This window comes from Halichoerus grypus, chromosome 9 (assembly GCF_964656455.1).
Source record: "Halichoerus grypus chromosome 9, mHalGry1.hap1.1, whole genome shotgun sequence".
Taxonomy (NCBI): Eukaryota; Metazoa; Chordata; class Mammalia; order Carnivora; family Phocidae; genus Halichoerus; species Halichoerus grypus.
The window spans coordinates 114,604,254-114,632,215 of record NC_135720.1 but is presented as its reverse complement, the minus strand read 5'-3'; the positions used below and the strand labels follow the sequence as shown (position 1 = coordinate 114,632,215).

The 27,962-nt window shown below is 58.1% G+C and overlaps 2 protein-coding genes across 7 annotated transcripts; one reads left to right on the top strand and one right to left on the bottom strand.

Moving 5' to 3' along the window:
* Positions 1-1,438: 1,438 nt before the first annotated feature.
* Positions 1,439-8,120, bottom strand: BAK1 (BCL2 antagonist/killer 1). 4 transcript variants are annotated; one of them, XM_078055479.1, is made up of 7 exons: positions 7,888-8,120; positions 6,115-6,203; positions 5,766-5,866; positions 4,653-4,788; positions 4,135-4,278; positions 2,869-3,049; positions 1,439-2,776 (listed from the first exon to the last, which is right to left on the bottom strand). In XM_078055479.1, exons 3-7 carry the CDS (start codon positions 5,833-5,835, stop codon positions 2,672-2,674), a joined length of 636 nt encoding a protein of 211 aa, XP_077911605.1. In that variant the 5' UTR covers positions 5,836-5,866; positions 6,115-6,203; positions 7,888-8,120; the 3' UTR covers positions 1,439-2,671. The 4 variants fall into 4 exon arrangements, with proteins under 4 accessions (XP_077911605.1, XP_077911604.1, XP_035971550.1 ...); XM_078055478.1 differs by lacking the exon at positions 7,888-8,120 and adding an exon at positions 6,759-7,780; XM_036115657.2 differs by lacking the exon at positions 6,115-6,203.
* LOC118550495 (putative gametogenetin-binding protein 1) lies at positions 4,179-14,102 on the top strand. 3 transcript variants are annotated; one of them, XM_036115645.1, is made up of 7 exons: positions 4,179-4,301; positions 10,193-10,308; positions 10,735-10,829; positions 11,021-11,168; positions 12,051-12,190; positions 13,411-13,557; positions 13,835-14,102. In XM_036115645.1, the coding sequence occupies exons 1-7, from the start codon at positions 4,231-4,233 to the stop codon at positions 13,880-13,882; spliced, it is 765 nt and encodes a 254-aa protein (XP_035971538.1). In that variant the 5' UTR covers positions 4,179-4,230; the 3' UTR covers positions 13,883-14,102. The 3 variants fall into 3 exon arrangements, with proteins under 3 accessions (XP_035971538.1, XP_077911603.1, XP_035971544.1); XM_036115651.2 differs by lacking the exon at positions 4,179-4,301 and adding an exon at positions 5,024-5,640; XM_078055477.1 differs by lacking the exon at positions 13,411-13,557.
* The last annotated feature ends 13,860 nt before the right edge of the window (positions 14,103-27,962 follow it).

The following is a 27,962-nucleotide window of genomic DNA, read 5'->3' as shown; positions in this document are numbered from 1 at the left end:
TACAGGGGCAGAGAAAGCCACAGTTCCTGCCACTGCCCGCCCGCCTTCCTCGCAGCCATAGAAATACCCGCTCTTCCAAAGAAGGTCCTCAAGCGGTTCACAAAACCCCGCGGGGAGGGAGGGGAGGGGCATCCGAAGGCCCCGCCCACCAGAGGGCACGCTGGCGTGCTCGGTGCGGCGACGGCCATCTTGGACTCGGGTAGCCCGCCCATCTCCACGATCTTCAGATTCGTGGGGCTGTGGCGCGGCGGCTGCGCGCGGTGGGCAGAGAGGCGAGTTACACCCCCTCCCCGCCTGAGCCTTTGGCGGTCCTGCGCTGGAGACCAACGGCCCCGGTCCCCAGCTGGCCGGCCTCTACGTAAAACCTCGAGCCAGTATCTGGTGGCAAGTGCCATCTCCCGCCCTTTCTACCTGGTGACTCTGGGCAGGTACCTCAGTTTCCTTTATCTGTAAAGTTGGAGTTTAAGCCCCAGTCCCACCTTCCAACCCCCCAGGTCACCAGCTATAATACCTACCGATCGGGCGTGTATGATAAATCTCAGCATGAGGCCTGGCACTCAGTGTGTGTTCCCTGTAGGTTGTCTAGGAGCTTTTCCTGCAGATTGCCGGGCGACCTGTAGCCACCACCCTTCCAGCCGCCTATGTTGCCGGAGGCGGGGCGCGCGGGGCGGGGGGGGCTTGCCGTGACTGCAGTCTGTACGTGCTCTTTGAAGACCCGAGTCCAAAGAAAGAGGGGATTGGCAAGATGCCCTCAGGAAGTGACAGTGAAGCCCCTAAGTCCTTTAGGACTTGAATGTGACCATTTTGGAAGGGTGTCAGAAACACAGACCCGGGTGCCCAGGACTGGAAAGACTTTGGAACATTTGAACGCCTCCGTGCTTATTTTTATCACCCCTAGTTGCCTTCCCGTAGGGATTCTGATGCAGCACAGAATTCCTGGAATGAAAAGCCCTGTGTGTGTGCTAGTTGTGGGGAACATGGGGAGGAGTGGGCTGAGACACTGTGTCCCAGGCAGAGCCAGGTGTGGGAGAGAAGGGCTTTTTGGGCCCTCAGGGATGGTGGCCCCGGGGAGGGGCATTCAAATCAGTCCTGAGGTGGCCTCTGGGAGTCCCCAGACATGCACAACTGCTCTACCAGATCCACAGCCAGAGCCCAGCAGTTTGGGGTCCCCAACTTCCTAAGGGGTGGGAAACTTGCCTGGGACACAAAGATGAGGGAGGCGCCTGGAGAAGGGTCTAGGAGAGGTGGGGAGGGGCCGAAGCCTTGTAGGGAGCTGGGGCCTGGGAAAACCACACCCAGCCTTCTACAGGATTGTGAAGGCCTAGTATGAGCTCTTATTCAATAATAAACCGTGTGAATGCCAGGCACACCCAGGTTCCCCTAATCCAGCCTGGTGGAGAGAGGGGTAACAGAGGATACAAAAATTATCACACAGGAACCAGGGGATTGCAGTTTATTTTCAGACACACTCAGGGTAAGGGCTGGCCAGTGGGCTCCATCTGCATCCCCTCCCTGCATTTGGCTTAATCAAGAACTTGTCTCTCCTTACCCCCAAACCTCTAGGCTGTGCAAGATAGACAAGGCATTCCCACCCCCATGCACAGGAGGGGGTTAGGCAGGTGAGGAGTGTGGAGAGTGGGGGGTGCAGATGGGGGATAGAGTTCAAGTATTCACAGTTTCCCCATCCACACCCCCAGATTACACTGTGCCCAGGCCATGAGGGAGGAGCCCAACTCTGGGGTTCCTAGTGACATTGACAGCCCTTTTCTCACTCAGAAACCTCAAGATGAGCTCCTTACCCCCTTTCCCTGACAATAACAAACCAGTCCTAAAGTCTATAGTCTGGGCAAGGAGGGGACCTTAGCACTGCACTTACCCAAGACCCCTCCTTTCTTATCTGGAGTGATGGGGGCAGGGTGGGCTTCACTTGTAGTGAATAGGTTGGGTTTAAGTGGTAATAGGTGAGGGGAAGGGAAAGCACTGAGGATCTCGGGAGGCAGGGGGGTACTGATGAAGTTCTGACAACTCTGGTCTGCACCCCCACTCCATCCCTGTCCCACACCCAGGCCCAGAATCCCTGAGAGTCCACTGCAAAGGCATTATGGGGTGGGGGGAGTGGGAGCCAGGGGAGAGCTTAGGAAGGGCCAGGACTGGGCTCCAGGCCCAGCAATCAAGCTCTGACCTTCTAGAACAGCTGAATCCTGGGAAACACAGAGTGGCCTACTAACCCCCACATCCCAGACATCCTGACTTGGGCAGAGTGGTGGGAATGGGGGGCGGGGAGAGTCCTTCCAAGGGCATTCTAAAAAGATATAACCATTAAAAATTTGGGGGGAAGTGACTTTCAGCCTCTTGCTTCCCCAAGTTGTCAATCTCCCCAGCATCCAATAGACAGGGCTGAGGGAGTCCCAGAGAGCTGAGGAAGAAGGCTACAGCCCCTCTCTGACAGGATGGGGCCCAGAGAGGGAGCCCATTAGCACCATGCAATGTTGGGGCACCCCGGCAGCCTGACTGACCCCTGGGCAGGGGCCCTCCGAAAGCTGGAGTGCCCACTTGCTAAAGCTTCTGTATTCTTGAGGGAGGGCCCCTGCAGGGGAGGGGTGAGGGGAGAAGGCTTGGCTGAAGTCCAGGCAGGGGTGTCTGCTAGGACCCCAAAGGGCCCCTCTGGGAGTCATGATTTGAAGAATCTTCGTACCACAAACTGGCCCAACAGAACCACAGACAGAACTATTAGCACGTTCAGGATGGGGCCATTTCCCAAGTTCAGGGCTGCCACCTGCCAGGAGAGACGGAGTGGTCACAGAGGGGCTGAGAGCAAATAGGGGCAGGCCAGGGCTGGGGCGGGGCCGGGAGAGCGGCAGCACTTACCCAGCCGCCCCTCTGCGCAATCCACCGGGCAATGCAGTGATGCAGCATGAAGTCGGCCACGAAGCGGGTCACCTGGCCCAGGAAGCCGGTCAGGCCACGCTGGTAGACGTGCAGGGCCAGGCGGTAGCCGAAGCCCAGGAGAGCCACCACTCGGCCCCAGTTGATGCCGCTCTCAAACAGGCTGCAGGCAGAGTGGTGATCCTGTCAGCGGAGTCCCCCAGAAGGCCCTGCAGCCTGCTCTTCCTCTCCCACTGTCTGGTGGCCACCCGCCCCGCTCCCAGCTGGAAAGCAGAACGGCTGAGCTGTGAACCAAGGTGGCAGAGGCTGCCCCAGCCTGGCCTCAGTTTGGGAAGAGCCTGCATCTCTGTGAAAGGAGAAAACTCAGAGGGCGTATGAGCGCGATGCTGCCGCTGGGGTTGTGGCCGCAGCGTGGTGAGCGCTGAAGGACAGAGGGCAGGGAGGGCAGCAAGCAGACAGACGCAGCAGGGAGATTACCTGTGGCTGTTGCTGCTGGCCTGGCAGCCCGAGACAGCAGAGAGAGAAGGACAAAGAGGAGGTTAGGACAGGTCCTGGAATCCGAGTGGGGCGGGGGCGGCCTCGAAGGACGGGGAAGGCCGTTTGGGCTCTGAGCGCTAACCCTAAATCTGTCACCTAACCCCCATCCTCACCCCAGTGTCAGTCACCTCGAGGCCGACTCCTAACCCAGATTTAACAACAGACGACACCATTAGTACGGCCACTGTTCTGAGCCTACTTCCTCTATTTTATAGACATGGGGCCTGAGGGCCAGAGGGCTTCACAAAGCCCGTAAGTGGCAAAGCTGAGATTTGACCCAGGCATGTGGTCTCTCTCACCGAACGCCTCTCGGACACCAGATTGTAGCAAAGGGAAGCCATTTCCAGGACACGAGCAACCTGACCGTCTTTGGTAGGAATATGATTCTGAATTGGAAGGACAACTGTGTCTCAGCGGGGCTGGGGAGCTATGGGGCCAGCCCCATACTAGGCGCCTCTCTAGTCCCCGATCTATCCGGTCAAGTCCTCAGTGCCCCAGCTCACAGGAATTGTGAGCTTCTACACTGAAGATGAGGAGTCTGGGGCCCAGAGAGAAAAAGACAGGGGCCCAAGACCACGCGTGAGCTAACAGCAGATACGGGAATGGCACGCATGTCTCTTGACGCTGACAGAGAAGCGTGGGTCTCCCATCCCACGGGCAGGACACAGTGTGAGGGCGAGAGCATAGCGGAGAGGCTGGGGCCAGGACTACCTCGAGGCAATCTTGGTGAAATACTCATAGGCGTTCTCTGCTGTAGGCTGTAGGTGCTGCAGCATGGTCTGGAACTCGGAGTCGTAGCGCTGGTTGATGTCGTCCCCGATGATGGCGAGCTGCCGACCCACCTGCCCCATGGTGCTGGAGGAACAGGAGCCAGGGAGGTGAGCAGGCCCAGGGCAGGCAGGTCTGGGACCTGGGCTCACGGAAAAGAGGTTCTGCCTAAGATGTCCCCAGCCTTGTGGACCCCTTCCTGGAGGTTCCTGACAGTGTTCAGACATGAGGGCCGAGCCCAGGGTCACGGGACAGGCATGCGCTATAAAGGGTGCAAGGTCCCAGATGCGGGTGGAAGCCCAAAATGAAAAAGGCAATGATGGGAGAAGGACAAGACCCATCCCCCCACCCCACCCCCCCGCCGAGGCCTCCCCAGCTCCCTGGACCTGCAGGGCAGTGACTCCATGTGAGCCTCCACTTCCCTGGAGATGGCCCTGTGGGCCCAGGGGCCTCTTGCTCACCTGCTAGGTTCTAGGGACAAGGAGACCATTTCTGGGTCAGCAGGTGCAGCCGCCCCCTCAGCCTCCTGCTCCTGCCGATGGCGGTAAAAAACATAGCTGCGGAAAACCTCCTCGGTGTCCCGGGCTACCTGCTCCTCTGAGGATCAAAGCCAGGAGTCAGGGAGGAAGGGCTGGACCGGGCAGCCCCATCCTTTGTGCATGAGTCACTCTTCCTCAAGGCCTCAGCCGTCCTGCCCCCCGGACAGAAGCGTCCCTAACTCTAGCCCTTAGTTAACGGTTAGTGCTTACTGGGTACAGGATCATCCTCACAACAGCCTTGTGGAGTAGGTGAACCCCAGTTTACAGATGGGGAGGCCGAGGCACGGGGTGTTTACATAACTTGTATGAGGTCACACGGTTAGAAAGAACCAGGACATAAGCCAGGCATGTGGGATTTTTAGTGTGAGTTTTAGTGTGTACAGGTAACCAGCTCTTATGGCTCAGGGAATGTGGGAAACAGAATTTGAAATTGTAGCTTTGGGCCCAGAAAAGTCACATAGGGACATAGTGACAGACGGGGCACTGAACCCAAAGCCCAGGGAGCAGTCTGTAGTGGGCTGGGGACTGCAGGCGTCCCTGATGGTCCCCTTGGAAGAGGAAAGAAGGGCAGCCATCTTACTTCCTCCCCAAAGTCCTAACAATCGCTTTCGCCAGTTAGCAGGCCCGACGGGGTGATAAGCCTAGGAACTTCCTTCTTTCTCCTACTGTAGGAATAGGATAGCCACACCCCACTCTTCTGGCCTCTCCTCACCTCTTCCTGCTCTTCTTCCTTGGCATGGCGCTGTGCCCACCTCACACTCCCTCCCGGGCCTCTCCCAGCCTCTGCCCCTGCCCCCCAGGCCCAACCTCCTCCCCACTTCCAGGGCTTAACCTGGACTGCACTCCAGCTTCTGAGGCCACCTGCACCCACCTGCACCAGGTGGGGAGACCATATTCTCCTTTATCCAAGGTGAGTGAACGGGGACAGGAGAGCCTGCCTGTAAGTCCTGCCTGGCCCTGTCCACTTCTGCTCTCACCACCCTCTCAGACAGTCCTGGTGGTTATGGGATGGGCGAGGGGCAGAGAGACCCTTACCGGAAGTAGAAGACAGGGCCGGCTCTCCACACCCCTGCCTGGGAGGACCTGGGCCTTGCCCAGATGCCATTTCTCAGGTCCCAGTGGAGGACAGGGTTAGCCTGTGGGGATAGGTGAGAAAAAGCAGAGATGGGGACGGGCAGGGGCTGTTGATGAGAGGGTCCCACAGCCACAGAGAGAGGAGGGGGTCCCCCATTCCCCAAAGACCCCGTGGTCCTAGCTCCAGCCGCCTCTCATTTCACCACCTTGGGTCCCTGTGGCGCCTACTGGCAGAATCAGAACTTCCTGAGCATTTCACTAGCAATCCTTCAAGAGAGTGGGAGAAAGGCAGGGCAGTCGGGATTCATACCTAGGGACCCGGAGCCTGCAGCCAGGGCCCTGGGGAGGGGTGACGGCCGCAGTGCCCTCGTGGATCTCAAGTCATAATTCACCTCACTCCTGGGCAAATGAGGCGAGTTTAGAGGCTGGGGGGTTCTTCCCGCTGCTCCTGGGGCCTCCTGCACTCTACCTAGCACACGCTTACCGCAGGATTGCCACCTTCTAGCCAGTGACCCATGCAAGCTGTGCTCGAAGGTCCCACTTCCCCTTGGCTGGCCAGAGCACGCCTGTTTGCCAGCTCAGGCCCGTCAGCCACAGATGGTGCCCGAGCATCTATGCCTTCCTTCCTTCGATCACTCCTCCAGGGCTGTCAGACACTGAAAACGTTATATTCACCCAGCAAGGCAAGCATCATCGTACCCATTTTACAGGGGGGGAAAGTGAGGCACCAAGAAGTTAGGGCCCGAGGGCCACATAGCTAATCAGAAGTCAGGTTGGTAATCTGAATTTTCAGCAGTTCATACCCTCGATACTCATTTAAGACTTATTTTCAGTTTGTGGTTACCTGGTGACATCCCACCTGTGCTCTACCATTCCTGCCTTGCCGTGAGCTGAGGAAGCTGTCTCCACAGCTCCCCCGCCCCCCCCACCTCACGCATGTACCCCACAACATACCTGCTCTCCTGTCCCCAGCCCGTTTTCCTCTTTGCTCAGTCCTGGCCACAGCCCTCATCTGCTCTGTGAACCCTCGACACAGGGAGTATTTCCTGGATGTGAGCTGTTTCACTTTCAATTTGCATCTCTTCATACCCACCCCCCCAAAGCTGCCTCCATCAGCCTTTTGGGGAAGTGCCCCTCCTCCTTCCCCTGTGGAAGGTGCAGTCCTACCCCGGGCCAAGCACAGCCACCTTCTCCTCTCAGGGAGGACCTGAGTAACCTCCCTGCCTTCCTCCTGCCTCTCTGGCCCGGGGCCATTTTCGAAAGGGCCCCAGCGCGAGAGCTCTCAGGAAGGGGTGAGGGAGGGCTCTCCACCCCTCCACCTCCTGGGGGCAGGGATAAGGGGGAAGGCAGACCCTCCCCTCTTCCAGCCCTGGGTGCCAGCATGGAAGAGACCTTTGCTTGGCACACCCCCATCCCTCCTGCTCCTTCCGGAACAAGATGCCCTTCCCTCTCCCCTGGTCCCCCGAACAAAACCGGCACCCCCGGGACAGCAGGGCAGGAGGATGCTGACTGCACCACCAACTCCATCCACCGCTACCCCAGGGGCTCGCTGCTGGGGAGTAGGTGGGACGTCAGAGCGGCCCCCAGGGCCAGAGGCCTATGCCGCCCTGGGCCTACCCCTGCCCTCATCCAAGTGACCAGACTTCCTGGTAAGGGGAGTCCCCTGCTCTCCACTTGCTGGGCCTAGGATGTTCCCCAAGGGGGAGATGCCTGGTTGGGCAGCAGACCCAGTCTAAGGCTCCTGGGGCACAGGAAGCATGATGAAAGTTCTCTCCCTGCCCTTGACCTTGGCTCTGACCTCCACTCCCAACCCCCCAGACTGCTAAAGGACCTGGTTCTTTGGCACCCGATTCTTTGGCGCCCAGGGCCAGGGCAGGGCCGGGGCAGGGGGGTTGGGGGAGCTGCGTGAGGGGCAACCAGAGGGAGCCCTGGCTGGATCAAGCCCTCAGCAGGGGTTGGCGAAGCTGCCCAGGCAAGCCTCCAGACCTCCCCCTCCCCACCCGGCTGCCTGCGGGCTCCTTGTATCCCCCTGGGCCTGGGGCCGCCGAAAGCTGGGAGGATGGGCCAGACCCTCCCACCTTACCTGCCGGGACCCTAGCCCAGGCCTGGATGGCTCACAGGGCCGAGGCCAGAGATCCTGAGAGGCCAGCGGCTGCTCCCGGGGGGTCGGGTGCCCAGGCCCGGCTTCCAGGAACAGGCGTCAGCGCAGTCCTGGTGTCTGGATGCAGCCGCCGCTTGTCCCTGCGGGGCCCTAGGGACCCGCGAGGCTGCGGTGATCCTAGAGGTGCCGGCAGCTCCCGGCTCCAATCAGCTCCCTCTAGAGGAAGTTGCTGTGTAGCCGCCGGATGCGGATGCAGGGCCTACAGCCTGGGGGTCGGTCTGGGCTCATCCGCGGGGGAGACGCTCCACCCCCCACACTTGGCCCCCAGTCAGGCCCCAGTCAGGTGGCATGGCTCCCCTTCTCCCACTCCTGGTCTTTGATCTTCACCCCCTTTCATGAGTCAAAACCAATAAAAAAGCCAGGATGGCAGAGTGTCTTAAGCACTACAGTGTGCCTTGCACTTGGGGGATGGGCCGTTGTCCCATTGAATTTTTTCAGTAACCCTTGGAAGTGGGTGCTGTCCACTACACCTGTTTTACAGATGAACAAACTGAGGCTCGGTGGGTTTAAGGAACTCCCAAGGTCACTAAGCTGGGTATATAATCAAGTCTCTAGATGCCATGGGGAATAATAATACTACATTGAGATTCAACATGCAATTAAGACATGCACAAGGCACCTTGGTGGAGATTTGAAATCCTGAAGTGATAGGCAGGTAAACAGAGGTGAAAACAGGGGTGTCTGGGTACCACCTGGGCACGTGCCAGTGGATGCTGAGAGGAGAGAAAAGAGGGAAGACAGATACTATCTGGCTGTGGGGAATGGTTCTCCAGGGCAGAGGCAGCCCCTGGGACCAGGGAAGGACAAGCCAGCTGGAGAGAGGTGTGTGCAGAGGCCCCAAGAGCCCCTGCCCCTTTCTCGGTCCAGGGACCCCCAGCTTCCTCTGCCTGCCCCCCAGCCCCCATGCCTCCTGAAGCCTCATCAGCTACCCCAAATCTGCCTCCCATACCTCCTTCCCCTGCCTCATCGATCCACTGCCCTCTCTGCCCCCAGCTAACTCCCCGTACCATGTCTTCCTCCCAGCCTCCCCATCACCCCCCACCACCACCACCTGACCTTTGCCTTCTAGAACTCCTGGAAATTTCCAACTCCTCCTGTTCTTAAGCAGTTGGTGGGGTGGCTGCTGCGGCCCCTCCCTCTGAGTCAGGGTCTCTCTCAGGATGGAGGCCCCAGCTCCAACCCCTCAGTCCCGAATTTTGGGCCGCTCCTCCATGTTCTGCTTTTTCCGTAGCCTGGTGGGGAGCAGGGGCAGCCCAAAGAGCTCTGACAAGGCCCGGATGTGGAGGCGGGCATGCCCCTCACAAGAGCAAGATGCCACCCCCCTGATGATGAACCGCCAGGGAGGAGTGGGGAGGAAGGAGCCAAAGTTGCCCACCACACTGCCCTACACGCTGTCTGTGGCCTTGCCACGGCACGATCCCTCGGGGCTAGGGATGGGGGACACGGGGGCCCAGACCCCCATGCCCATGGAGGTCCTGAGGGTGGGGGCCCAGGGTGGAGAGGTGAAACCCATCCTGTCCAGGGGGAGCCAGGCGGTGGGGGAGGCCTCCGGGGATATGAGGACCTCAGACAGGTAAGGGACTGGGCTGTGGGGATGGCGGGCAGGGGCCTGGGATGGGGGTACTGGGGCAAGGATATGGGGCTGAGATGGGAGGACCCAAATTGTGGAGGGCCCAGGAATGTGGGTCTTCAGATGGGTAGAGGATGGGAATAAGGCCCCTACCTGGGTCGGGAAGGGACAGATGCATCAAGGGTAGGAAGGAGCCTGGGGGCCGGGGGTGGGCTGGGAGGGTGGGCAGGGGGGTTTGGGGGGAGGGAATCAGAGATGGGGTGGGTCTTCCCACAGGTCAGGGGTTGTGGGTGGAGGCACCAGAGATGAGAGAGGGGCAGGCTGGGCACTGGGGGTGGGGAGGGCACCAGGGCGAGCCAGACTGCATTGCTTCCCAGCTCCTTCCTGGTCCCCTCTCTACCGTGCCTTCCCTCCTCACTCTTTCCCTCCTGCCTCCCACTCCCATTTGGACGTGGCGCCACTCTTTGTGAGGATGGGGGCCCACCCCTGTCTGATGAAAACCCCAGAGGACCAAGCAGGGAACTGTTGGAGGCAGGAGGGTGGAGGGGGCTGAGCAGGGCCTGTGGGTGGGCCTTGGGGGGCTTGGGGGGTTTAGGGAGCCTTTGCCACATCTCTGGCTCCACCTGCCACCCCCATCTGACTATGCTTTGGGGTCAGGGGCCACTTTGCCCAAGCCTTGGAGGTGGAACAAGGATGCCCACACAGGGCCATGCGGCCGCTGGAGGTCAGCCCCAAGACCTTCACCAGGGAGGAGGAGGAGTGTCTGCTTGACGGTGAGTGTGGTGGCCACAGGCATTGGGGCAGTGCCAGAAATAGGCCCTCTTCCTCAGACTCCTCAGGGGTGTGGGGCCTGGAAGGACACAGAATGGTTTGAGGGAATGCTGGGGGCAGGCTGGCTGGATTTGAATCCATTCCACTGCACTATGCCAAATTGCTCAACCGTTCCGCGTCTCCGTTTCCTTATGGATAGAATGAGAATGGAACCGTATCTATCTCAGAGGTGCAGCTGCAAGGAGTCAATGAGATGCTCGTTGCAGAGCGCCTAGTACTGTGCCTGGTACATAAGAGGTGTTTGCTAAGGAAACGAGGGACCTTGCCCTCACTTCAGCCCACCCAGTGCCCCCCGCCCTGCTGGGCCTAGCTAGGCCTGGGCTGCCCCTTGTTCCTATCAGCCTGTCAGTGACACTGCCCCTTCACAGGAGACCTCAGGCTGGCCTCTTTGAAGGTGGGGGCAACTCCTTGGAACCGCCTCCTCACCTTGTACAAGCAGCTTCAGAAATCAGCCATGGCCAAGGTCTGTGGGACCAGGCTGGGGCAGTAGGCGGGTGTGAAGCCTGGGTGGGGCTCTTCCCCACATTTGGCTGGGCCTCTTAACCTTTGGGGAGCTGTACCCTCCTGCTTTTTGTTTTATCTGGGGGTGGGGGTGGGACTGCAGGCTTGGGTCCCTGTCCTCCTCACCTGATCAGCGACACGGCATGCCCTCAGTTTCCTCTCAAGGAAGGCTTGCCTGATGAGGAGAAAGGCAAGGAAGAGGAAATGGAGGAAGAGGACAGCTCATTCAAGCTCTGTGTCCCAGGCATTGTCACCCTGCAGTCACCGCTGCATAAGACTTTTAGGTCAACAGATACGGTGGGTAAGTGCGGGGCGCAACCTGCCCTCAGGCCCAGGGGGCTCCCCTTGGCCACGGCTCATGGGTGTGATACCAGTTCTTACCACCAGGTGGGACCAGAGGACCTAAGATGACCACTGAAGGGAGGGGGACACACCCGTGGGTGGCTCGGCTGGTGAAGTCTAGCTAGTCCTCCTTTCTCCAGGTTTGGGAGGCATGAGGTGGGGATGGTGACTAGGGCTTGTGCTCCAGGAGCATCACCCTTTCCCAGCCCAGAGTTCTAACTTGTTCGGTGCCCCTGTGCTGCCCAGACATGGTGAGTGAGGACAGTAATAGCATAACATCACATAACGTGATCCCTATTGACATTTGCATAGCCATAACTATGGACCAGACCCTCTTCTGAGCATTTTTCATGAAATGCCATATCACAACTCTGAGGTAGGTCCTCTATTATAATCTCTACCTCATAGTGAGGAAGCAGAGGCACAGAGAGGTCAAGTAACTTGTCCAGGGTCACACAGCTAGTACACGGCAGAGCTGCAACTTGAACCTTGGCAGCTGGGGTAGTCCCAGATCCTTGCTCTTGAGTCCGTGGCTGGTGGAAGGTGGGGGGCGATGTCTGCCCCTTGTGTGCTCTCCCCAGGAGGTGAGGAAACTCACACTCAAGCATGCAGGAGGGAGCCCACTGGCCAGTGAGTTTCCTGGGGAAGTCAGGGAGGTGGGGAGGTGGTGTGTGGTCGGCTCCAGGTAGTGGAAATGTAGGGGCCGGGGCTGGGGGTGACCAGGGACTGCCCAGGGCTGGGATGAGGCCTGGAGAGCCAGAGCCCCCTCTTCTCCCTTCCATCCCCAGCAAGTTGCTCCACCCTCTCCTGCCTGCCCCATGCCCATCTCTCTGACTCTCAGGTTTCGTGGAGTCGGAGTTAAAGAAGCTTCTGGCAGTACAACGGGAGTCCCGCCTCTGGAAGATGGGCAGCCTTGAGGGCCGGGAGCTGCTGACCCAGCCAGAGATCACCCTGGAGGAGGCAGGCATTGTGGACGGCCAGGTATGCCCCGGCCTATCCCAGACCACTACCCCCTGCCTGAGGGCACTGGAGAAAGTGGGGCCTCCTGCCTCCATAGGCCCCTGACCCTGGCTCCAACATCCCACTGCCTGGCTAGGGAAGGCAGAATCCCTTCTTGGTGGTGGTATTTCTGAGAGTAGGAGCCTGACCCCCTGCACGCACACACTTGTCCATCTGTCTCTCCGTCTCTTACTTGACCTCATAATGTTGCGCTTTTTCTCCTTTCTTTGCCATTCTTGCCCACACTTACTCCCACAAACACTCGTAGGCTACCCGGCTGTGTCACTCCACAGACCACCCACTGCCCACCCTCCTTGACATTGGCCTTCAAGGTCAGGCCTGTCCCAGCTTGTCTTAGTGCACATGGATGGATCTGTTGTTGGAAAATGTGTCGATGTCCTTTTAAATTACTTTGCATTCATTCATCAACTCATTCTTTCCTTCCGTGGACATTTGGCCCTGACAGTCTATGTAGTTTCCTTTTGTAGGAAAGTAAAGGAAAGAGCGTAGGGTTCAGAGGCCAAAGGCTTTCGTTGAAGCCCTGCCCTGGCCTGGATTTGCTCTGTGGCTTTGGATGCAGGCCTTGGCTTCTTGACCTGTAAAGGGAGCCTGGTGGGAGGATCAGACAGCACTTGATCTTAGCCAAAAGGCCGAAGCGACTGAAGGATCAAACAAGAAGGGGGATGCCCACCAGCTGTCAAGGGCACTGTAGTGTTAGGGATGGGACTTAGCCCTCTGGGGGAGTGAATACCAGAATCGCCTGCCCCCTGGGCACTGAGGGGCAGCCCTCTCATTGTCCTGAGCCCGCAGGCCTGAGTCACCGGGCCCCTCTGTGCTCTAGGGAACAAGGCTGTGCACCGCATCCTAAACCACAGGGGTGGCCCCAGCTCTGGAGGGGCCCTGGCTTTTGCCTTTACACGCTAAAGGGATCTCTCGTTACCCTTCCACCCTCTTCTCCTCCCTCTCCCCTCCAGAACCACCCCTGAGCCAGTCTGCCCCTGTCCCAGGGGTAAGGGTCACAGTCCTGGGGCAGCCTGAGCAGCATTGGGGGTCTCTAGAGAGTTTCTGGGTAGTGGCAGGTCGGGGCCCAGCTCAGGCCTCATGTGGGGGACAGAGCTGCCTCAGGAATATCTTGCTGCTGTGGGTGTTTCGAGGGTCCTATCCTCATCACCACCCCCTACTCTCTCCTTATCTGCCCTCAGGGACACCAAGCTGAGGGGGAAGGAAGCCACCCCCCAGCCTTTGGGGAATGCTGGGGACCTAGGGAAGGGGCGCTGAGGCAGCTGAAGCACCACCCTAGGCTGGAGGGAAGGGTGCAGAGCCCCCTTGGTGTGGTGTCCAGGACAGAGGTGAGGGAGGGGAGGGCTTGGCTTGGGTGCCTGACTCCTGGGGCTTCCAAGGACCACCCCCCCGACCAAGTTGGAGAGAGAAGGGTCCCTCATTTAGCAGGGGGGAGGTGGCTCAGGGTTGGTGGACTAGGCTGGCTGTGGGGACATGGGGAAGGGTCTGGAATGGCCTCAGGGTGCTTATCTCTGTGGGGTAGGTGGGACGCTTCTAGGGGTACAGAGCAGGAAGGGAGAGCCCAAAGGTGCTGAGGCTTCTTTCTTCACCCATTTCTGCCCTCAGCACTTGCTCCTGGAGGAGATGGATGAGATGGGGAACTGGCCAGAGTGAAGTTCGTGCTGGCCCCGAGTCTGCCCTGCTCCCGGATCCCCTCAGCCCGAGGAGGGGTTTAGCCTCCCTCTCAGGAGGGCACATCCAAGATGCCCCTGGGCCCAAGGGGTCTTGAGATCAGTGGTATCCATGTGTCTGCAGGATGGGCCTGCCCAGCAGAATGTCCCCACTCATCACACTCAGACCTGTGCTATTATTAATAAAGCCCACTTTGACTTTGGCCTCCTTGGCTCTCTCTGGACCCCACCCCTCGGCCTCAAGCTAGGAGCAAGCTCAGTTTATCCAGGGCCTCAGTCTAGCCCCCAGAGTGGCAGCCCCAATGGCAGAGCCCGAGTTCCAGTAGAGGGGCCACAGCGGGGCATCTGAGCTGGAGGACAAGAGGTTTGGTGCACCTGACCTGGGGGTGGGGAAGGGCTGGGGTCAGAGTGCCAGGAAAGCCCCTGCTACCACAAGACCAGACCCTGTTAGTAGGAGCATCCCTGACTTCCCTCCCTCCTAAGTTCCCAGGCCAGGCTCGAGACCTCGTGGGGAGGATCCGGGAATTCTCCAGCAGGAAGTCCCTGCCCAGCCAGCACAGGGACAAAGCCAGGAAAGCGGCCTTGGGGCCACGGGGACCTGCTTGGAAGGCTGGGCTGCGGACAGGTAAAGGGTCCCTGGAGGGTGATGCAGGAGGGCCCCTGCTACAGGGATGGGGCAGGGCCCCATCCTGCTGCCCCTGGTCACAGCCCCTCTGTGCCATGCTCAGTGCCAGGTGCCTCAGGGGATCCTGGTCAGAGGGAGGTCCAGACATCTAGAAGACCCAACTCTAAATCCCAGAAGCAAGGTTAGGCTTGAGTCGGGGAGGGGAGCACAATGCCATGCCTGTACTGAAGGGGGCACCCTCATACCTGACTTTTCGGGGATCCAGTGGGAGGGCGGGCCAGGCCCAGTTTGGACACCAGGAGGTGTTGTTCGCCTGGAATCCTTGACTCAGGCTCTGGGCTAGGGGCTAGTGGAAGGGCCATCTGACTGTCCCCTGAGTCAGCCAGGAAGCAGCCTTGTGACACTATGACTCACCTGTGCCCTGATTATTTCCTCCCAGAGTGTTGGCTGTTGGGAAGGGTGGGGGCCTCAGACAGTGGCCTGTGGGGGTTCCCTGGTTCCACCTGGGCCCTTTGATCTCCCCCAGCACAGATGTAGCACTGCCCATGGACCCCGCGGAGAGGATACCTGCTCTCTCTCCCCCATCCTAATAAGCTTATGACCTTGTGTCAGGCCATGCCCAGGCTTGAGTGAGGAATCCCAGGGCCCAGAGCACTGCAGGACAGAGCTTCTGCCCTCCCCCATTGCCCTCTGAGTGGGGCCAGCCAGTGGGGTGCACAGGCAGCCCCACATTGGCTTGGGGTAGGCTGGGCCCCACTGGCAGCTCAGGCTCCTTGGCTACCTGTGTGAGCCAAGTGGCCACTGGGGAAGGAGCACCTCATCCTCAGCCCCCAGGAGGGTGGGATGTGGCTGCTGGGGAGGGAGGGGGAAGGACCCTGGATTTCCGATGGGAGACTCTGAGGTGATCACTCCCCTCTTTGCTTCTCTCTCTCTTTCTGTCGAGTGAGGGTCATGCCACCTCCTTACCCCCCACCCCCCCACCCCCCCCGCCGTGCCCCTGGCATTGCCTATAAACCACAGAGAGGAAGGTCTGGGAGGCCGGGAAGTAGCCTGTGGGAGCAGGAAGAGCAGGAAGGGGGTCTGAGCACTGGTGCAGGGATGAGGGCCTCGTCCCAGCCCCTTGGAGTCCTCGGCGGGTTTCTGTGGATGGGCCCGGTTTGACACTCATGGGTGACGAAGGCAGGGGTGACACGGCCCAAGGACCTACTGTGGGGGAAGGCCCAGTGCGTGAGTGCAGAGGGCTGGGCTCAGGCTCACAGCCCGCAGGGAGAGAGCCGGGCATTTCCCAGAGGCTTCCAGGGACTACTGTTGGTGCATCTGTAGGTCAGACCTCAGGACCGGGTGGCGTTGAAAGTGGCCCTCCTCCTCTGTGCGCACACAGCAGGGGAGGGCTGCCAGTCGCTGCCCTTGGGTTGGGCCCTGCACCGGTGTGCTTGGCTCAAAGACCCGAGGGCTCTGGAACCCAGCCAGGGTGCCTGTCTCTAATTCACTCCAAAGGGCCAGTTGGGTTGGCAGTGGCCCTGGGCTGGCCTGCGGGTTTGAGGGGAGCCATTACTTCCGGAACTCTCCAGGTCTCAGCTCCTTTCTGGGTTTTTCGTCTATCCCATCTTCTTCTGTCTTTCTCTGTTGTCTCTGCATGTGTGTGTCTCTGTTTCGTGCTCCCCCACCCCCCACCATGCTTCTCTTTCTGTGTCTTTGTCTCTTTCTCACTGTATCTCTGGTGGGATAGAGGTAAGAAAAGCAGCCCCCAGATTATTCTGAGGGCATTTTGGGACCCAGAGGTGGCTGAAAGGAAGTGGAAGGGGAATGGCTGGGGGTGGGGGGCAGATGGTCCCAAGGAAAAGTGGTCAGGGTCAAAGCTGGGTGTGCCCGCGGGGGGAGCCGGTGGGGTCTCTTTCCCTGCGGGCTCCTGGGCAGGACCTTTGAGGAAGATGCTGCCTTGGGCCGGGTCTAGAGTCACTGGTTGTGTCTTTCCTATCCCGGGGCAAGGGAAGGGCGAAAACACCTGTATTCTTTTCCAGGTGGGCAGTGAAATGGAGAACAGAGGCAGAGGGCAGAGACTCTTTGGGCTGGAGCCGCAGCTCCAATGCTGACAAGCTCATGTGACCACAGACAGGTCCCATACCTCTCTGAATCTCAATTTCCACATCCGTGAAATGGGCAACTCATGGGGCTTCTCATGTGGGCTGAATGAAGTGCTATTTGGCATCGAACAAATACTTATCAAGCATCTACTACATCCCATTCTTATTCTAGGCACTGGGGAATAGAGCATAGAACAAGATGTACAGAACTTTATTTTTTTTAGCATTTTATTATATTGCTAGAAGGATAGACAATAAACAGATAATACATCGGGGTGACAAGTACTGTGAAGAAAGATGAAGCTGGGTAACAGGATGCTGTTTTAGACAGAGCCATGGGGTGGGAAGGCAGCTCTAAGGAGATGATGATGTGTAAGCAGGAATGGGAGGAAGTGAGGGAGGGAGCCATGGGGGTGTTGGGGAAAGGGCATCATGGCAGAGGGAATAGCGAGTGCAAGTGCCCTGAGGCACTGGCTTGTGTGAGGAACCGGAAGAAGACACCCCCCCTCCCCCCCGTGGCTCAGCGGGAGAGGAGTGAGTGGGAGCGGGAAGAATAAGAGGTGAGGTCAGGAGGGAAGGAAGAGGACATGTATTTTGCCCAGCTGGGTTTTTCTAGGGCTAATTTGATCAGAGCGAGGAGAGACATGATGTGGTTTACGGTTCAAAAGTCTTCCTTGGCTGCTGAGGGGGCAAGAGACTGAAGGGGCAGGGACGGAAGCAGGGAGGCTACTGGGGTGGCGAGGCAGGGCCTCACTGGCTGCTGTATTTAGTACAAGGGTACCCGGGGGGGTGCTCTCTCCCACCAGGGAGCGCCCCCTGACCCGCACCTCTGTGCTGTGGTCAGCCAGTCCCCGCCCCCCCCCGTTGAACCTCCCAGCCTCGCCCCCGGGCGCGGGCGCGGAGAGGGACGGCCCCGGGAAGGACAGAGCGGGTGTGCGGGCGGCGGGGGAGGGGTCACCAGCGGGCGGCAGGGGCTCGCGTGGGCGACTGCAGCGCGAGGGCAGGAGGAGGCAGCTGCCACCGGCCGGGCGTGTGCGCACCGAGGGGAGGCAAATGCGGCCTGGCCGCGACCCCCCTGCCCCCACCCTCAGGCCCTGCGGCGGCGCACCTGGCGAGCAGGGGAGCCGCCCGGACGCAGGCCGTTTCCGCTCCCTGAGGCCTCGAGGCCCGTCGGGGCTACGTCTGCTGGAGGCGCTCTGATTTAGTTTGTGAGCAGACAGAAGGTAAAAGACACCTCCCTGCCCACAGGAAATTCACGGTCGGGGTGTCGGGTAACAGCAGACCCCTGCAATGAAAGCAGATGATGATGTTCCCGCCAAACTGGTTTGGAGACACACGGGACTGGACCAAGCCAGTCATTCCAGCAGGGAGGAATCCAGAAGGCTTCAAGGAGGAGGCACCATTTGTGATTTGGGCTTGCAGGGGGAGGGGGAATTCGACAGATGAAGTAAGGGGGGGGGGCCTGCCTGCCAGGAGAGCCCCGTGGTGATGGGACAGTGTCCAGTCGGCACCGCAACCTCACGGTCCAGCTCACTGAACCACCCCGGACTCGTCTCCTGGGCCTCCTGCTCAGTCCACCTGTTCATGTGTAGCCCTTTGCTCCCTGCCCTCCATCCCTCTTCACACGTGCCTTTCCTGGGGCAGCAAATCAGAGCCACAGCTTCCCGGGCCTCTCAGAGATGCTGCCCCACCACTGCAGGTCTTCCCTGCTCCCCCTGGATAACTCCTGCCCAACCTGTACATCTCTCAGCTCCAGCCCCTATCCTCCTGGAGCGCTCACATCTCCCTGGCTCCGGATGAACAGGATCTGTGAGTTCACCTGCTCTCCCCTGCCCTGGACCCTTACACGGTGAAGACAGGCCCTGGGGGGGATTGGTCTGCCTGTCAGCTGTGTCCCCCGTGGTGGCTGCCACATAGTAGGCTCAACACATGCTAGACTTGGGGGGGCGGGCAAGGATATTGCTGGAGAAATAGGCAGGGGCCAGATTGTACAAGACCACTCAGACCGTCCTAAATGGCTTGGTGTTTATTCTCAGGGCCCTGGGAGCCATAGAGGGTGGGCTAAAAGCTAGGAGAGTGACGTGGTAAGGTGTACCCTGGAGGGTGGAGTGGAGAGGACAGGGGCCCGATTGGTCAATTAGGAGGCTGTCACAACTGTCATAGTGAGAGGGTTGTGGGCCTGAGCTGGGACAGTGGCAGATGGGGTGGACAGGAGGACACTTGGGTAGTCTTTCTCAACTGGGGGCTATTCTGTCTGCCAGGAGCCATTTGGCAATGTCTGGAGATATTTTTGGTTTGTCACAAGTTAGGGGAGGTTGCTACTAACATCTAGTACTTAGAGACCTCTCTAGCTCAGTTTCATCATCTTTGATAAAGGTTATTAGGAGGATTAAACGGGTTAATACATGTTTGGTGTTTAGAAAAGTGGCTGATACATATTAAACACTATGTAACATGAGCTACTGTTATTTTTTAAAGCATAAATCCTCTGTTCAGAGCCCTGCACTGGTTCCCCATCACCTAAATGTGGGCCAAAGTCCTTCCAAGGGCTGACAAGGCCCCTCCTTATCCAGTTGCCTCTCCATCTTTGACCCCATCCCCTGCCCTCCTTCTTGCTCTGTGTGCTCTGGCCTCACTAGCCTCTTTGCTGTTCCTTGCACACACTTCGCCCACTCCTGCCTCAGGGCCTTTGCACTTGCTGTTCCCTCTGCCTTAGAGGCTCTGCCTCTAGGAATTTATGTGATTCACTTCCTTACATCCTTGAGGTCTTTGCTTAGCTGTCACCTTCTCAGGGGATGTTTCTTAACCACTGTATATGTTGGGGGGGGGAAAAAAGCATCTATTCTCCTTCATCCCCTGCAGATGGCTCTATCCCTGTGCCCCTGCCCTGCTTTATTTTCTTCAGAGCACTTTCATCATCTAACATAGCACCTATTTCATTTTTTAAAGAGATTTTATTTATTTGAGCGAGAGAGTGAGCGAGAGAGAGCACAAGCCGGGGAAGGGGCGGAGGGAGAGGAAGAGGGAGGAGCAGACTCCCTGCTGAACAGGGAGCCTGATGTGATCATGACCTGAGCTTAACCGACTGAGCCACCCAGGTGCCCCCTGTTTCATTTTTTATGTGTTTATTGTCTCTCCACTGGAACTTAAGCTTCATGAGGGCAGGCACTGTTGCCTGTTTTGCTTGCTGCTGCGTCCCCACCCAGGGCCTAGAACCTTATAGCACATTCCAAGTGTTCCTTAACTACTGCTTAAATGAATGAATGGAGTGAGTGACTGAAAAACCCCATCAGGCGTCAGAGAGGTAGGAGACGAATGGAGAGACAGTAGAATGGTGGAGGGGAACCGAGGGTCCGAGTAGACCTCTGAGAGGGCCGGAGGTCCTGGCATGGCCCGGGACACAGAGCCTTGCTCATCTGCACTCCCCAGGCCTTCCATCCTGATCTGCTCTCTGGGATCTTCCTGCAGGCAGCAGCCTGCTCTGCCTGCCAGGCCCTGAGCAGGACACCCCCAGCCCAGGCAGATGGCCAGGCCTGAACAAAGTGTCCTTTCCCCTCTGATAAGCTACCTCCTTCCAGGGGCACGCAGGGCAGGACATGTCCTGCTGCTCAGGAAGTGCCTGAGGGCCTGGGTGGGCCTGGAGAGGGCAGGGGGCCCTGGAGGCTGAGCAGAGGAGCAGGGGGCCAGGGCCAGGGCTGACCCCAGCTCACCACCCACTCCAGCCCGCACCCACTCCTAATTCATTCAACAAAGCTCTACTGAGAGCCTGTCCGAAATATGGCTGGGAACGGGTCCCTGCCCCTGGAGGGGATGAGGGAGGCTGGGTGAAGGATGCCACGCACTGGGACACTGGCCCGCCTCGCCTGCCTTGCCGTGGCTACTGAGCTGTGAGGTTGGGCTGGAGGCCTAGGGCAGCTGCAGGGACAGCAGGGACAGGCGGGGTGCTGAAGAGGTGTCTCACCTCTTGGCCTCAGGGCGGGGACCGAGGACCCTGCGTTTCTGCAGGCCTCCCTGACCCCTCAAGTCTCCACCCCCGCCACAGGTGTTTCCCTGTGCTGCCAGGGAACTGTCAACGGTTTCTGATGATTAGCTGCTGCTAATTCTGGTGATGTTGCTTCTTGGGACCCCTGAACCCCGAGACCCCAGGCCCAGGGTCCTAGCCCCTCCAACACCCATAGGCCTTTTTCTGGCACAGCACACACTCTTGACTCAGCCCCTTCCTCTTGAAACCCTATCCTCCCCATGGCCCTGCCTCAACTTTCCCACTGCGCTGCAAAATCTGTGTCCTACAAGAGGGGAGTGTGCTAATGGGGCACAGGATCTTCTAGTGGGTGGAGTAACCCTCCCCTGTTCATCCACACACGCCAGTGCTTGTACACATGCATGCACACACTTGATTACCCCTTTGGCATACGCATCCCCCCACATACCTCTCCAAGTCGCTGACTGGCCCTGGGCCTCAGGGCCTGAGGACTCCTCGGTCTTCACTGTCATGGACAGGCAGGATGGGGCAGGGGCAGGTGCTGAGAGCCAAGCTCTGCACTCTCAGGGCCCCTGTCTTCAAATCTGTAGGATGGGTGCTGGCTTAAGATCTCTTGGTATCCCTCGGGCCTATAACCTGTGAGGTCCCAGTTAGCACGGGGAGAGACCTGTTCCTCGATGTTACCTGTGGTAGTTCTAAAGCATGGTCCCAATATCCTTTGGCACTCTTCCCAGGGAGGGGTGGGATCTATGTCCTTCTCACCTTGAATCTGGGAGGGCTGTGGCTGCTTCCATCAGTAAAATACAGTGGAAGCGATGCTATCAGACTGTGGAAGCTCAGTTATAAAAGGCCACAAAGCTTCCTCTTGCTTCTCTTAGGACAGTTGCTTTGGGATAAGCCAGCCCCCATGTGAGAAGTCAGACCACCCTAAGATTGCCAAGCTGGAGAGGCCACATGGAGGTGGTCTCACGAAACAGCCTCAGCTGAGCTCCCAGCCATGGGAGGAGCTATCTTGGGCGTCCAGCCTGTCAAGCCTTTCAGATGCCTCCAGCCCCAGGTGACATCTGACAGCACTCATATGGGACCCCAGGTGAGAGCTGCCTAGCAGGCCCTTCCCAAATTCCTGACTCCTAAAACTCTGAGCAAAATAAAATGGTGGTGGTTTCACACTACTAAGTTTTAGATAATTTGTTATGCAGCAATAGTTATCCAAATGTTACCCCCAAACTGTTCCTGATCCTTCTCTTGGTCCCCTTCCCACCTTGTCTCCCAGACTGAACCCCTCCTCCACTAGACCCAAAGCCAGGAGGTGGCTTCCTGGGCTCTCAGAATGCAGGGGGGAGGCTGGGACAAGATGCCCACCCTCCCTCTGGCCCCTGAGGGTAAATAGGTACTGCTTGGCTTACCCTGATTGGTAAGCCCCCAACAGATAAGCTGCTGGGTGGCACCTCCACCCTGGTCCCTGTATGGCCAGGGCCCGGGTGTCCCTGGTGCCCACCTCTGTGCCTGTGTTGGTCCTCAGCCAGGCCCTGCCCTCAGCCCCTGGCACTCCATGTCTCCGAGGCCCAGCCTCCTGAACCCCAGTCTGTTGGCCAAACAAGGCTGGAGCTGGATGAAGATAAGAGAGCCCGTCACCAGAGCTCAGAGCTGCAGGAAGCTGGGGCCTTGGACGTGAGTCAGTGCTAGAACTACTGACTGGTGTGGGGAGGGTGCATCAGAGATGTCTGTCATCTCGATGAATACTCGGCACCATCCCCTATGGCTGGTAGGTCATTATCCCCATCTGACAGATAAGGGAAGTGGGGTTTAGGGAAGTTGTTTATTCAAGATGAAGAGCTAGGAAGTGGCAGGTCGCCTTGGAGAGCCTGGTGGAAGTCCCTGTGCACTGACTGCCCCGCAGAGAGCAGAGGTCCTCGGTGTGACCTGCTGGGGTGAGGGGACACTGAAGCTGAGCCCCGAAGGATGAATATACATTGGGAAGATGGAGAGTCCTGGAAAAGGCCTTGGGTCTTCGTTTCCTCACCTTTCGGTGGACATAATAGCAGTGCCCCTGCCATAGGGCTGTTTGAAGATTCGGTGCATTGATAGAGACGTGGAAGGACTGTAGTAAGGTTCAGGAAATGCTATTCTTCTTGGCTCTGAATGGGAACAGTGTGAGCTGCTGGGTGTGTCCTGGTTGGAGGTCTGAACAGGTTCTGGAGGCAGCCTTCCAGCTCCCACTCCCAGCAGTCAGGCCCCGAGGGGAGGGAGCTGGAGAAGCCAAAGGAAGCTAATTAGTTTGGAACCCCTGAATTTGGATTTTTACTTGGACAGCCTGGCATATTCCTCTCTTACAGATCTCCACAACCTCTGTCATCCCATCCCAGCATCTTCCATCCCCAACAACCTGGAAGTCCTCCCTGCTGTCTAACTTCTTTTCCTCCTGCTGTGCATTTTGTCTGTAGGGACCAAGGGAGAGCTAATGGATCATGGTGGTTGGCGCTGGAGTCTGCAGGAATCAGGACAAGGGCAGCCTGCTTGTGGCCCACAGACTGTGGTACCCAGAGAGAGCCCATCCTGGACATGGAGGCCTACCTGGCTCAGGATGGAGGGAGCCAGGCCAGGCCCACTGAAGTTGAAGTCAGAGGAAAGATCTAGATGGAGGCTGGAGGCACAGGCCCTGTCCCAATGGCGAGAGGCTCCTCCCAGCCACCACTGACAGAGGAGTTCTAGGCAGGTTCTGGGAAGGCAAAGGAACTGCCCTCTGGTGGGCATAACTTGTGGGTGAACACATTCCCCTCCCAGATTCCCTGTCTGCGACCCTTCTGCAGAGGGAAGGTTAAGCCAGCAGGCTCTGGGGGTCAGGCAGGCCTGAGTTTGGGTCCCAGCTCTGTCACTTATTAGCTGTGTGGCACTGAACAAGTTCCTTCACCTCTCTGAGCTTTCCTTATCTGCAAAACTGGGGACACTGTACTACCTGCACGATCTTCACCACCCTGTTAGATCGCTGAGTTCCACTCCGTCCGTAGCATGGGAATGATCCAGTAGCTATTTGATTGCTCTCGAGTCCCCTCTGCCGTGCGAGCCTCAGTTTTCTCCTCTGTAAAATGGGGCGGGGATGAGGCCAGACTGAGGGCGCTAATGCAGCCACAGCACCACCTAGGGGTGGGCGACAGGTGCTGGCAGTGGCCGGTCATTAATAGTTTCCCCTTCCGGGCTCCTGCTCCAAGGGCTTGGAGGGCCTTCCTCTTAGTCCCCCCTCCCCCCACCCCCCACCCGGCGAACCCCGGACAATACTGAGCGCTGGCTGATGTGCTGGGGGCCGCTCCTGGGTGTGGCTAAGTTGAGAAAGAGGGCAGAGAATGATGGCAGGGCCGACCAAAGAAGGAGCTGCTAAGGTCCAGCTTGGCCCAACCCATGTTTGTCAAAGGTCTGCTCTGGGTCAGGGGCTGGGCAGGAGCTGGGTGGCCTGGCCACCGGGAGGCTGAGGCCCTCGGGGAGCTCTCATCCTGCTGCCCCTGCAGAGTGGCCAGCACACAGCACAGACTCAACAGATATCTGTCAAATGGCTGAACGCGGCCCTCCTCACCAGAATGGCCTGAAGGTCTGAGGCTGGGTTTGTTCACTGCAGACTAGGAGGGCCCCTTCCAGAGAAAAGCCTGTCCAGCTTTGACAGCCCAGACCCAGAGGGCTTTACGGCACTGGGGCCTCAGGAAGGCAGCACTTCGCTCAACAACTTGGGGGTGTTTCTGAGTACCCTGGGATTGCCTCCAGAGCTTCTGATGTTGGGGTGGGATTGGGGACTAGGCTTCACCAGGCCTCAGTAAGTCTCCTCTCTTTGTCTTGGGCTGGAGAGGAAGAGAGCCCCAGGAGCTCGGTGGGGGTGTGGGAGGAAGAGGCTGATTGCTCAGCCCGGGAGTCCCTCCCCGGCACCCCCCCCCCCCACATCTCCATCTGGCCACAGCCTCCCCCACTGCCCCAGGACAAGGGCCCTAGTGTCTGTTGGCTCCTGGGCAAACAGCAGGCCTTTTCTCTCCCTCTCCTCTCCAGAGTGCCTCAGCTGTGACCCTTCCCTGCCCCCTCGGAAGGGCATGGCACACCCCTTGCTGCAGGACCTCTTCCTTCTGAATGATCCAGAAACAGAGGCTGGCAAAGCTGGCATAGGAGCAGGTCCTGTTTGGTGGGGACCCCTATATTTTAGCCATTCCCAGCTTTGGCCAGGCAGCCCAGGCAAGGGCCGGCTCACAGGGCCTCAGTCCTGCCAAGGTGGGTGCGGGGCATGGCTGGAGGCCAGGACCCAGCCCAGGTGGACTTGACATCATCATCTTGGTCTCCTGCCAGACAAAGGCCCTGGCCTCAGGGAGGTTTTCCATTCCTGTGCCCTTTCCCAAGAGGACCACTGGGATGATGTCCCCTCTCCTTCTAACCGGCCTCCCTTGTTGGCAGATGAAGTGCAGAGGCCTGGGCAGCTTCCCCTCATGGTGCAAGGCCCTTTCCCCAAATCTGGAAAGAGGCCGAATTGCCAGAGGCCTGCCCCTGGAGCGTGGGGGCTCCAACATGCTGACCTGGATAGAGGGATGGGGTGACCTCCCAGAGTGACTGGGAACTATAGTCAGCCTCCACTGTAACCTCCATCATTCCCGACTCCGACTCAGAATTCAGGGGGTTTGGCAGCTCAGTCCAGCCTCCTGTACTTCTTCCTCCCGGCCAGTGGGTGTAATGGGCACTGAACAACTTCAGCTGGGGAGGGGCCTCAGGCATGATTTGTGGAGAGCTTGATAAAACCTTCTGCCTTATCAGTGTGCCCTCCTTCGTCATCCTATAAAACAAAATCCACCATTAGATTGTCATTTCTTTGGATCCACAAGCACTTCTCTTTATTCATACCCCTCATGACTATGCAAATAAAGACAATTACAGAGAATATTTGCTGACTGAATTAAGGGTTTTACAAAGTAGTTCCTGATGCTAGACATTCTCCACTCACCCTTCCAGGCCCACTGTCTACTCTTCTGGGCTTGCTCTGGGCCCTGGGGAGCTGACCTCTGTGGCCTGAAGTACTTGGCTCCCTTGCCCTCTGAGCAAGGAGAGGCCCTAGTAAGACTGGAGGGCAGGAGGAGAGAGAGGTCCGGGGGTTTGTTCCATTGGCTACTTTTCAGGCTTGGAGCGGTAACAGCTCTCCGCAGCTGTTAGCTCCAGGGCGCTGTACCATCATCCCTTCTCGGGAGCCCTTGACCCTGCCCGCACCTCTGTGGGTGGATGCATTTGTTAACCTCTCTTTAGACCCTCGCTGGGGGTGTGCTGGCAGTTTCCTGCCAGGATCTCACTAATACAGGGCTGGACCCTTATTTTACACACAGGAACACGGAGGGCCAGAGGGGCTGGGCAGCTTCTCTGTACAGCTGGCTAGTGGTCTCCAGTCCAGAACCAGGACTCCAGTGGTCCTGCTCCAGGGCATCTGCTTTCCACTTCCGTTTGTGAAGGTCCTGCGGAGGGCTCACACCTTACCTGCCTGCACACCTCAGGGCACAGGGGGAGGGAAGACCTGGGGTAGGTCCCCCCTGTTTCAGGACTCCAGAAAGGGTGCTTTTTTCTCAAGAGGTCAAAATTAGAAGGAATCACGCTTCCTTCTGTGGCCAGAGGGAATTCTTTTCTCTCTCTCTTCACCAGCCCAGGAGCGCGTGTTAAAGTTAGCTGGCCACATTCTTACAGTCCGTTTCCTCTTTGGTCCCTTGCATGTGACGGTGGTCAGCCATGTCTGAAATAAATAGATATGGCATCGATGACTGGGGCGCGGGGGTGGGGTGAAGGCAAACAGAACAAGTATTGTTTCCTTTCAGGCTTCCTGAGAGGGTGAGGGGGTGTGAGGGTGTGGATGAGAGTGTAGGAGTGAGAGCGTGAATGTGTGAGGGAGAGTGTGTGAGTGTGTGAGGGAGAGAGTGCGTGAGGTAGAGTATGTGAATGTGTAGGAGAGAGTTGGTGTGAGTGTGTGTGTGTGTGAGAGTGAGTGTGTGAGACAGTGTGTGAGGGAAAGTGTGTGAGGGGAGAGTGTGTAAGAGAGCATGTGTGAGGGAGAGTACATGAGTATATGAGGGAGAGTGTTGGTGTGGGTGTGTGAGGGGAGTGTGAGTGTGTGAGGGAGAGCATGTGACTGTGGCATGTGTGAGTATGTGAGGAGAGTGTCGGTGTGAGTGTGTGAGGGAGAGCGTGTGACTGAGTGTGTGTGTGTGAGGTGAGTGTTGGTGTGTGTGTGTGAGAGTGCAAGTGTGAGTGAAGGCTCCTGAGGTGGCAGCGCTGGTGGTGGCTAAGTGGTTACTGCGGGCTGGGGTGCCCGCCCGGGGCAGCTTATGGCATGGGGAAGGAATTCTCTGGGAACCCCAGAGGGCCTGGCCTGGCACCCCACCCACGGCGGGTGACCCGGCTGGGTGGTTGCTGCACTGAGTCAGCCCTTCTGGCCCGACTCCACCCCTCCCGGCCCTGCTGCCCTATCAGGAGTGAGGGGCTGAGGAAGCCCTTCAGAACTACCTGTTATTTGCTTCAAACCACAAGATGGCACAGCTAGCATGGGGTGGTATTCCTACCCCTCCCAACTGCAGTCGTGGAGGGCCAGGAAAAGGTTAAAGAACAGTCAGAGCCAAGAGTGAAATCTGGGAAGGGGATGCGAACTCTGTTTACAAGAAGTAACCAGAGGCCCAGAGAGGTCTATACTCTGTGCAAAGTCACACAGCAGAGCTGGGAATGAGTCACCAGGAAGCAGTTAAGGTGTGGGTGGGGGCATACTGGTGAAGGAGGCCTAGGATTCACAGCTGGTAGCCCCTCCTATGTCCAATTGTCTTCCTGTCCCCCCACTCCCTAGTGTTCCCTCTGAGTCCAGGGAGAGGGTCTGAGTACCACCACCCTTTCTTCTCTCACCTCTTCAGGCCCAGGTCAGACAGAGAATGGAGGTGGGTTTCCTGGAAGTCTTCCTGCTGGCTCTTGGAACTTGGGGGTGACGCTTTGAACATCTTCATTTTTATTTATTTTGGGTTATAGGCTATATATTCACATAGTCCAAAATTCAGAAGTTAAGAAAAGAGATGGCGGGGCACCTGGGTGGCTCAGTCGTTAAGCATCTGCCTTTGGCTCAGGTCATGATCCCGGGGTCCTGGGATCGAGCCCTGCATCGGGCTCCCTGCTCCACAGGGAGCCTGCGTCTCCCTCTCCCACTCCCCCTGCTTGTGTTCCCTCTCTCGCTGTGTCTCTCTCTGTCAAATAAATAAATAAAATCTTAAAAAAAAAAAAAAGAAAAAGAAAGAAAAGAGATGGCAAAAGGTAATTTCCCCCCAATGTAGCCCCCACCCCCTCCGCTCCCCCTTCTAGAGGCCCTTGCAATCACTGGCTCCCTGTGAATCCT